The sequence below is a fragment of the Vombatus ursinus genome, unplaced genomic scaffold, assembly GCF_900497805.2.
Source record: "Vombatus ursinus unplaced genomic scaffold, bare-nosed wombat genome assembly UNPS02014793.1, whole genome shotgun sequence".
Lineage (NCBI taxonomy): Eukaryota > Metazoa > Chordata > Mammalia > Diprotodontia > Vombatidae > Vombatus > Vombatus ursinus.
In genome coordinates this window covers 24,706,036-24,717,310 of record NW_020954571.1, presented here as the reverse complement: position 1 = coordinate 24,717,310, position 11,275 = coordinate 24,706,036, and the positions used below count along the sequence as shown (strand labels likewise).

Here is an 11,275-nt window from a genome sequence, read left to right as displayed (position 1 = left end):
CCAGAAGGACTATAAGAGTGAAGAAAGGAGAGGGAAAAATAAAAGGTTCTTTGAACTTTAGAGTTGGGAAGGATATTAGTGAACAAAAAGAAGAAGCCATTTGTGTTTAAATGAATATATTTGTGGAATAAATTATAAGCTAAGGGGAGAGTCATGATGGTGGAGTGAGAGGAAGCATTTTTGCCTAGGCAGCCCAGTCCACCTTCTCCATAACAATCTAGAAAACATGCCAGTCTGAATTCGGGTGGAGAAAGCTAAGAAAAGTCACAACAAGTCATTTTTCTAGCCAAGTAAAGCTTAAGAAGACAGATCTACAGACATTGTAATGGGAAGCTGCCCAGGAATGTGTGAGGAGGCAATGGTGGCAAGGAGCATTCCAGCACCCAAAGAAAGAGAGCTGAGATACAACACAAGGGGAACCACTGGAGAAGGGATCCTTGAACTATTTCTGGATGCAGAAACAAGTGCCATCTAGTGGTTTTGTCACCCGTGGCCCAGGGTTATGGATTGAGGGTGCAGAGGAATGGCCATGGAGGAGTGTGGGCTGCACACTACCTGCACATTGAGCAAAGAATGTTTCACAAGAATACTTATGTGGCTCTGAGCCCAGGAGCAGAATAGCAAGGACTCAGTTTTAGTTTTTAGTTCGTTATCTAAGCCTGCAATGGAATAACAAGGGTAGGAGTCCCATATCAAAGGGGAGCCAGAAGTTCAGTTGATTGGAACCTGCAAAGCCTCCTAGTGGACTAATAGTGACTGAGTCCAGCAGTAGTCTGACACTTAACTACATACAAGCTAACAGACCAAAATCTGGGTTAGGAACTTGTAAGGCTCAGAGCAGGAGGGCAATAAACAAACCTCTTCCTGGATCAAGTGAGTTTGGAAGCATTGAAAACCTTCAGGCTCCTCAGACTGATCTGTGAAAGAAACAAACAGAAGGACGTAAAAGAAAAGAAAAGTCCAGACATCCCCCTCAGAGCTGAGCAGAGCCTAACAATGATGTAAAAGCCAAAGTCAAGCAGTAGGTTAGAAAAATGAATAAACAAAAAAGAATGTCACAGAAAAGAGCTACTATGGTGACAGGAAAGCTCAAGACACAAACACAGAAGACAATGAAGAGACTGCCAGGTCACGTGAGTTCCTAGGGGGCTGTATCTCCAAGGATCTCAGGCTCATTCCAGGCTGGACAAGTCACCATTCACTAGCGTAGGTCTCTGCCCCAACTGACTTTCAAGTAGTCAGAACCAGCCCCATCTGGGTGCGATGCTCTTTCCCTCAGGCTTAGTGGTGTGCAGAATAGCCCCTCCCCCCCTCCCTGCCCATATGCGCAGTGTATGACTACACATTTTCCCCAATTCTTATGACCTCTCATACCTCTCCAAAACAGAAATTATACAAGAAAGATAAAGCAAACTTCAGCTGCTTCCATGGGTATAGGACACCCAGGATCCAAAAGAAGGTTAAAAAAAAATGTCTCTTTGACCAAGATTTGAGTGACCCGAATCACCTACCCCAACCCCTATGAAAAATGATTTTTCTTAGTAATCATTATCTTGGAGACTCAGAGCAGCTTCCCCATCCCCCTCTGTTCCAAGTTGAGTTTCTCCTTCTGAAGGAACTTAAGATCTAATCTAAATAGGTCTATTCCTGCTCATTATGTTGCCCTGACAGTTCTGGGCGAATGTTAATTCCTCTTTATTGTCAAGACAGGTGATATAGAAATTGATGTCTCTAAGCAGGATTGAGTGACCTGGGTCATGTAATTGAAGACCCTCATTTTAATATAGTCCACCTCCCAGAGTTGATTGGTATCCCTTGGGAACACCTACTCTTCAAAGGGAATGTAACCCTGAACCCCCAAATCCCAAAGCAAGCCAGTTCTGAACTGGCCCCCTTAAGGGGGCCTAGTTTTAGACTAAACTCCCGTGCAATGCATGTCGAGCCAGCTTGAGAGAAATTAAACCATGGACACATGCACCCTGATTTCTTTGTCTTTTTCTTAGAACATATATGTTTCAAATTGAGATTCATGGGGTTTGTCAATCCTTATTTTAATATAGTCCACCTCCCCTTGTGTTAACCAGAGTTGATTGGTACCCCTCAGGAACACCTCCTCTTCAAAGGGCATATAAACTGTGAGCCCACTGCAGTAAGGAGTCTTTGGTCTAAGAGAAATGGCCAAATGACCCTCCTTTTATTAATAAACATGCTGGTCTTATTAATAAAATTATTACGTTACCAAGAAAAGCAAATGATAACAACAACAAAAAAAGAAATCCAGGAACTGATATTCACTGACTCTGACCTCACTCAGTACCTTGCACACTACTGTTTTCAAGGTGGCACTAGCACATCTAGGGACATGACACAGGCTTACATCAAAATTGCTATACGCCAGTTTCCTCTCCCTCTTTACAATACCATGGAGACCCCAGCTCCAGGTCTTGAAAGTTTGCTTGGCAATAGACAGTCAACTTGGCCAAAGTCCCTCAGGAGTAAAAGCCTGCCTGAGGCTAAAACCTGGAAGCACCAGCACTACAAAGCTCTGCACTCAGGTCTCACAGGTTGTGAACTCCTGGTGGGGAACCAGACAACCGAGGAAAAGAGGGAGTGGGACAGGTCACAGGGACAGGACACTGTGCATATAGGGTGAACTATGCTGCACATCACTAAGCCTGAAGAAAAGAGCACAGTGCCCAAAAGTCAGTTGGGGCAGGGATCTGCACTGGTGAATAGTAAATTATCCAGCCTGGGATGAACCTGAGTTGCTTTGAGGTACAGCCCCCAAGGAAACCACACTCAGCGGGGAGAGACTCAGGATGCAAAATGAAAAGGAAAAAAGGCATGAGGTGTGGGGGGTGAGGTAGGGGCACAGAACTGAAAGTACCAAAGATTTCAAAAGGAAGAAATCTCAAAGACCTTGAACATAAACAGATAAATCAACAGGAAAAACAGTGACAACAAAAGGAAATATGGTTTCCAGATCTAGTAAATGAGTTCCAGCATCTATGAATAGATACTGTAAAATAAAGGAAAGTCATCCAACATTTGATGAGACAGAGGACCCTGTGGAATTTGAGAACATGGAATCACAACACAATATTCTTGAGAGGTTTAAAAGAGAAATGAGAATTATGGAAGCAGAATTTGTGTCCTGCACAGGGAAAATAAAGAGCAAATTGAAAAATTTGAATCTGCAATGTCAAGCCTCATTGTAAAAAAACAAAAAAGAGAACAATAGATTCACAATGCAAATAGAAATGAAGGACAACTTAGAAGAAGAGAAGCAAAAAAAAAGATAGTTAAAAGAAAATATACTTACTATACAAGTAAAATATATGAATCTTGAAGACAGTATACATAGACTTAAACTAAGGCTTATATGTCTCCCAGAGGAATATGACAGGACAAAAGATCTTACTACCATAATGGAGGAAATAATAGAAGAGAACCCTCCAGAACTTCTAGACATAGAAAATGTAATTCCAATCAAAAGAACTCACAGATTGCCCGAAGGCAGTAGAAGGAGAACAACAACAAGACAACAACAATGACCATGAAGACAACAATAAGGCTGCAAACTCCAAGGCTGTAGTGGTTCGCTTTAATTCAGTTCAAAAACAATAATGTCTACAAGCTATCTGGAGAAAGTGTTGAGGTAAGATTCAGGAGAGCTGTTTGGGTGTGAAAGAATTCATTTATTTAGTCATTCTCTTTAGTCATCAGGAGCTTTTATTAACGTGAAAAGCACACTGACCTGTAGCAACAAGGCTACAATTAAGGTGGTCAGTATTTGGGGAGCTAGGCTTATATAGCAAAAATTCTGACAAAAAGCTAGACAGCCTGTAAATGTTTGGGATGACGATGTAGTCTTAGAGTTTTACGGTGGTTGAAGAGTAAGGACAGGGTTGGGGGAGGGAGGGATTTTATGACACAGGATGAGGAAGACAGAAGAAATTTTATGGTACAAGATAAGGAGAAGTTTTATGATATTTCAAGATAAGAAGGAATTTTAGGATGCTTTTAAGTTTATAAGGTGGTCTCTCCAGTCTCCCTTGGAGGGAAAAGCAACCCTTAATATTCTCCTTAACCCCTAGGGTACTGTATGCTGTATTCACATCAAAAGGAATTCAAATTCCTTCATATACAAAGGAAAAGACATTCAAATTACACAAGACTATTTCATACTGACTAGAAAAAAAGGAGAAAGGAATAGAATAATGTGTTCCTAAGAGCTATGGAATTCAGGATGCAGCCTAAGATGACCAGTCCTGAAAATCTGAACTTAACCATACAGGATAAAAGATGGTTTGAAACATTTTTAGAAAGAAAACCAGAATTGGAGAGATTATTTGCTTTGCAAACACTACAAACAATAGAAACAGAGGAGTAGTGAATAAATGCAGCAGGCAAGGACAGCAACAGACAACATAAAGACCACTAAGGAACTCTTTCTAAATCTACACAAGGAGACTAGGGTGAAGGAAGAAATCTGGTAGCGCTAATAGTGAAGAGGCAGACTGAGGGAATTATGGTCAGAACCTGGCAACACCCTTCCTACAGGTAAATGCATCTTTTGTGAGACTACATTACAACATGGAAGGGTACACAAAAGGGGAACAGGAAAACAGGGTGATAGAAATCAGTGGGTAATGGGCCAGGTTCAAATCAGAGCTAGCAGTGAGGGGAAGGGGACTCTGTGGTCTCTAGCCTACACTGGAGTAGGTGAGAAGGAAGGAATAAAAAGTGAAACGGGCAGGAGGGGTGGGGGCAGGGCATGGGGAGGCCTTACTCTGGAGATAGGGGATTCTACTGATGAATACTCCTATGGATGAAAGGGGATGAAGACCTGATACTAGATGATGCCTGGGGTATTTGGTGCCTGAAAAGTCTACTTGTTCTGAGAGGGGGAGTTGGAACCCCTAGGAGCTACTAGCACCTGAAGGAGTAGAAAAGCGTAGACATAAGGAGGGGATTTTCAAGCAAATTTAGAAAAAAGGTCAACAAGAAAGGGTATAGATCAGTGGGGAGGTGGCACAGGGAGAGGGAACAGTGTCTTTTCTAACACCTGCAATACTTTTCATAGTTCTAAAAATGAAGCACCATAGAAAAGGGGCATCTAGGGAGTAAGCCCTACAAGACAGTGACAGAAAGTGCCTAAAGGGCACAGCTTAGAAGAGATACCTTGGAAGATTTGATAGTATAAAGAATAAAGAAAAAAGAGAGAGTGGATGATTAGAGGAATCATGAATCATGAATCAGAGAATGAGGGTTTAGACTGCAGGGGTGGGGAATCTATGGCCTTGAGGCCACATGTGGCCTTCTAGGTCCTTGGGTGCAGCTTTTTGACTGAGTCCAAGTTTTACACAACAAATCCTCTTTTTAAGGGGATTTATTCTGTGAAGTTTGAATTCAGTCCAAGGGCCGCACCTGAAGACCTACAGGGTTACATGTGGCCTTGAGGCCACAGGTTCCCCACCCCTGGTTTAGAGTAAGCAGAAAGAAAGCATGATAATGAAGAGAGTAAAAGAAATTCTTTTTGGAAAGGGGTGAAAAAATGATATTTAAATGAGTGAATAAGACAAGTTGAAGGGGAGGAGAGGAAAGGGGAATCTACTTGACTGAGAGGAAAAAAGAGGGGGAAGAAATATATAACCAGATAAAAGCAGGACAGAAGAACTAATAAACAAAACCCTAAAGGGAAAGGGGTAACAAACCAGAAGAAGGAATCAGAAGCGAAGGGGAAGAGAGCCAGTGGGAACAGGGCCACTTTAATAAAAAGAGTAAAGTAACTGAAGGAACATAATGCTATATTTACAATGGAAGAAGGGGGAAATCATAACTTGGGAAACAAAACAGTTTAGAGACAGATGGAGGAAAATATAAACCTTTTCATAACATCAAAAGTGAATGGATTAAACAACCCAATAAAACAAAAAAAGAGTGACAGATTGTATAAAAAACAGAACCCTGCAATCTGTTGCTTATAAGAAACACATTTAAAAAGCAAAGACATGCACAAAATAAAACTGAGGGAATGGGAAAAAATTTACTATATTTACTAGTAAATCCAAAAAAGCAGTTGCCATCATGGTATTAAAAAAAAGCAAAAACAAACATTCAAAAAATAAAAGGGGATAAACAAGGAAACTATATTATGTTGAAAGGAACCATAAGCAAAAAACCATCAGTAATAGACTTATATAATCCAAATGCCTCAGCATCTAAACTCATAAAGGAAACATTATCTGAGCTTCAGGAGGACATAGTAACATAATTTGACAGTATACCTTCGGTATACCTCTATCACTTTGCAGATAAGTCTAACATTAAAATGAACAAAAAGGAAAATACAGAATTGAAAAAATTTCTGTAGAAATTCCTTTCCCTTCTTTTCCCTTCTCTTCCCTTCCCTTCCTTTCCCTGTCCTTCTCTGCCCTGCCCTGCCTTGCCTTGCCTTGCCTTGCTTTGCCTTGCTCTGGGTAAGCTATGCTGGGCAGTCCTTTGCCAGAGTCTTCCATATCACGCAATCAGTTCCAAAGTTCTTCAGAGAGATCTTGAGAATATCTTTGTATCATTTCTTCTGACTACCATGCAAACACTTGCCTTATGTGAGTTTACCATAAAATAGTCTTTTAGGCAAGTGTAGATTTGGCATTTGAATAGCATGGTCAGCCCGTTGGATGTGTGCTCTCAGCTATAAAGTTTAATAGTCTTTTATTTTCCCTCAAATACATGTCAAGACAATTTTTAGCATTCATTTTTACAAGATTTTGAGTTCCAAATCTTTCTCTCTCCCTCCCTCCTCTCTTCCTAAAATAGTAGGCAATTTGATATGGATTATGCATGTGCTATCATATAAAACATATTTCCATATTGGTCACAGTTGTGAAAGAAAAAACAGATCAAAAGAAATAATCATGAAAAAGAATAAAGTAAATGAAAAAAGTATGCTTCAATCTGCATTTAGAGTTCATCATTTCTTTATCTGGATGTGGATAGCATTTTCCTTTGTGAGTCCTTTGTTTTTGTCTTGGATTATTCTGTTGCTGAGAAGAGCTGAGTCATTCATAGCTGATCATCACACAATGTTGCTGATACTGTGTACACTGTTTTTCTGGTTCTGATCATTTCACTTTGTATCAGTTCATACCAGTCTTTCCAGATTTTTCTGAAATCTGCCTGTTCATCATTTCTTATTACCCAATAGTATTCCTTTACATTCATATACCATAGCTTATTCATCCATTCCCCAATTGATAGATATCCCCGCAATTTCCAATATTTTGCCACCACAGAAAGGGCTACTATAAATATTTTTACACATGTAGGCCCTCTTCTGTTTTTAATGATCTCTTTGAGATACAGACCTAGTAGTGGTATTGCTGGATCAAAGAGTATGCAGTTTTGTTGCTCTTTGGGCATAGTTCCAAATTGATCTCCTGAATGGTTGGATCAGTTCATTACTCTACCAACAGTGCATTAGTGTCCCTATTTCCCCTCCATCCTCTCCAAGATTTATCATTTTCTTTTTTTTTTTTGTCATATTAGTCAATCTGATAGGTGTGGGGTGGTACCTCAGGGTTGTTTTTATTTGCATTTCTGTAACCAAAAGTGATTTAGAACACTTTTTTTATATGCCTATAGATAGCTCTGATTTCTTCATCTGAAAACTGCCTGTTCATAACCTTTGACCATTTATCAATTGGAGAATGGCTTGTGTTCTTATAAATTTGACTCAGTTCCCTATATATTTGAGAAATGAGGCCTTTTTTTCTTTTTTTTCTATTTGCAAGTTTTTTTTTATTTTAAACTTAAATACAAAATAAGAGAAGAAAAAAGAAACACTTAAATACTAAAACTAAAATAATATGAAATAAGAAAAGAAAAAATTATTGCCATGTACACAGAACATGAGAGAGAATTCAAAATGTATAGTAATAAATTTCCATTTCAAGAAAGCCTATATAATAAATACTATGCATTGTGTTGAGAACTGTCCATCTTTTCTTTGCTTCCTTGTAAGTTTTCTTTTGTTCTCTGCTATGCACTTTTTAGTTTGTTCTTTTTTTCCCCTTTCCTCTCCCCCTGCCCCCTGAAGGCTACAATTAAGCTAGGATACATACACACAAACACACACACACACACACACACACACACACACACACACACACATACATACGCTATGTGCATCTATATACACATACATATATAGACATACACAAAGATATACATATATGCGTAAGCAGACATACATCCATACATACATACACTCACACATACATATACTTGGATATTAATAATCATAGTCATATATAGGCTATATACTCATATGCATCTATGTAAGACCATACTATACTTATTTATCCTCTGTTTCTCTGAGGGTGGATAATCTCTTCCTTCATACATCCAAGTCTTTCCATATTTTTCCAGGTCCACCAACTCTTCATTTCCTACATCAAAGCAATATTCCCTAACCAATCCCCCACAAGGATCTCTCTCATATCCTTCCATTCTCCTTAATCTATACAGTCTTTTATACCCCGCTTTAACCCATTCCCTCATAAAGATCCCTCCCTTATCCTCTCCCCCCCATTCCCTTAACATTTTGTTTCTTTCTGAATTTAGAAGACTTTTATACTCTTCTAAATGTGTATGTATTGTTCCCTCTTGAACCCATTCCCAATAAAGTAGATTTCCAAAACTACCGGTCCTCCTTCCCCATATAATTGCTCTATGTCAGTTCTTCCTCTTGCACCTCATTTGTATAAGATAATTATTCTTTTTAGCTGTTCCTAAATGGTTTTACTCTGGTCTGCCCCAATCTTTCTTACAGGCTACCCCATTACTAGTAACAATCTTAGACATAGGTTTTACTTTTTACATTTTATATATGTAAAAGGTAAACAGCTTTTCCTTATTGAATCCCTTGCAATTAGTCTTTGGTATGTACGTTATATTTCTCTTGGCTCTTGTATGCCAGATCTTCTATTAAATACAGGTTGGTTGTGTTTTTTTTTAATTCTGAAAAAAAAATCCTGACAGTCTGACAATTCATTAAATACCATTATTTTTTCATTCAGGATTATGCTTATCTTTGCTGGGTATGATATTTTTTGCCAGAACCCAGTTCTTTTGCTCTTCAATATATAGTGTTCCAAGATCTGTGGTCTTTTAATATCTCCACTGCTAAGTCTTGTGTGATTCTAATTATGGCACCACCATATTTAAATTGTTTTTCTTTCTTGTTGCTCATAATATTTTATCCTTGAGCTGGGAGTTTCAGAATTTGACTAAGATATTTCTACGGGTTTTCCTTGTAGGTGGTGATTGGTGGATTTATTCTATTTCTACTTTCTCCTCTTGTTCTAATGCTTCAGAACAGTTTTCTTTAATTATTTCTTGTATTATTGTATTATAATTCTTTTTTTGATCATAGCCTTCAGTTGGTCTAATTTTCTCTTTTTTTTTTTTGCTCTTCAACTCATACATATGTAATTAATGCCATTTGTTTTACATTACATTCATTTTAGAATATTTACATATATACACCATGCGCACACATTCATGCCCTTCCCACTCTAAAGCTTATCCTGAAGAGGAGTGGACTGCCTTTGGAGGTAGTATTTTACTCCTCATTGGACATCTTTAAGCAAAGGCTGAGTGATCCCTTATATATGATGTAATAAGATTTCGTTCGTATATGGGTTGCATGAGCTAGCTTCTGAAGTCCTTTCCAATTCTGAAATTCCTAGACTAATGCATTCTACTTCTGCAAGGTATGACATGCTGATAAAGACTTGCTCACATTCATTGAATTTATAGGTCATGGATTATAGGAGCAACATTGCATAGTGGGGCGGGGGGGGGGAACTGTATTTAGCTAAGACATTGGTTCTGCTTCCAGGTCTGCCACTTACTATCTCTATGATCATGATCAACTCAATTATATATTTTCTCTTCTTGATCTGTTCTCCAGATCAGCTGTTTTTCTTGTGAGACATTTCACATTGTCTTCTATTTTTCATTCTTTATATTTTGTTTTATTATTTCTTGATTTCTTATAACTTTACTAGCTTCCGCTTGCCCAATTCTAATTTTGGAGTAGTCATTTTCTTCCTTAAGATTCTGGATCTCCTTTTCTTTTCTTTTTTTTTTAAGTTTTTTTTTATTAATTTATTTTGATTTAGCAACAATTACTTTCATAAGCTTTTGAGTTTTAAATTTTTCTCCCCCTCCTTCCCCACTTCCTTCCCCAACATGGCACACAATCTGATATAGGCTATACATATTTTTGTTAATGTCTTTTGATTTTACATTGCCTAGATTTTCCCTGTATCCCTCCCCTACTCTTCTCAAAGAACAATCCCATACAACAATTTAAAAAAAATAATATTTTATTTTCCCCATTTACATATAAAGACAATTTTTAATATTCCTTTTTTAAAATTTTGAGTTCCAAATTTTTTCTCTCTCTCCCTCCCTCCCTCACTTTCCCCCTCCCTGAGACAGCAAGCAATTTGATATAGGTTATACATGTTCAATAAAGCAAGACATATTAGTCATGTTGTGAAAGAAAACACAGACCCAAATTAAAAAAAAAACATTGAAAAAATACAGAAAATGAAAATTAGTATGTTTCAATCTGCATTCAGACTCCCATCAGTTTTTTCTCTGGGGATGGATGGCATTTTTCATCATGAATCCTTTGGAATTATCCATCCATACAACAGTTTTAAAAAGAAAAAGAGAAAAATGTTCATTAAAACCAATCAACACATTGGAAAAAAATCTGATGTTATGCAATAGTTAGGAACTCAAACTTTTGCAAAGGAACAGGGGAGGTATCTTCTCATATCTCTTCTTTGGGACCAAGCTTGTTCTTTATCATTTTGCAACATTCAATTTAGATTGCTTTGTGGCTCCTATTTTTTCTATTTATCTCATAGTAATTGTGTATATTGGTTTTGTTTTGTTTTGTTTTGTTTTTGGTCCTTATTGCTTTACTTTGCATGAATTTGTGTAAATCTTTTCATGCTTCTATGTACTCATGCTTGTTTCTTTATGTTTTTAAGGAATACATATTATTTATTTTAAATTCATATTTACATAGACATAATTTTCTTTTTTAAAAATTTAATTAATTTATTTTTAGTTTTCAATAATTACTTCCATAAACTTTTGAGTTTTAAATTTTCTCTCCTGCTCTTCCTACTTCCCTCCCCAAGATGGCATGCAATCTGATATAGGCTCCACATATACATTCCTATTAAAC

The 11,275-nt window shown here is 37.8% G+C and overlaps 1 protein-coding gene across 1 annotated transcript in view; it reads right to left on the bottom strand.

Annotated features, from left to right (window-relative positions):
- Window positions 1-11,275, bottom strand: part of LOC114048438 — a 56,279-nt gene that overhangs the window by 40,804 nt on the left and 4,200 nt on the right. Inside the window, exon 3 of the mRNA XM_027869333.1 lies at window positions 488-555. Coding sequence (XP_027725134.1) covers window positions 488-555 — 68 coding nt within the window. The remainder of the gene's footprint in view (window positions 1-487; window positions 556-11,275) is intronic.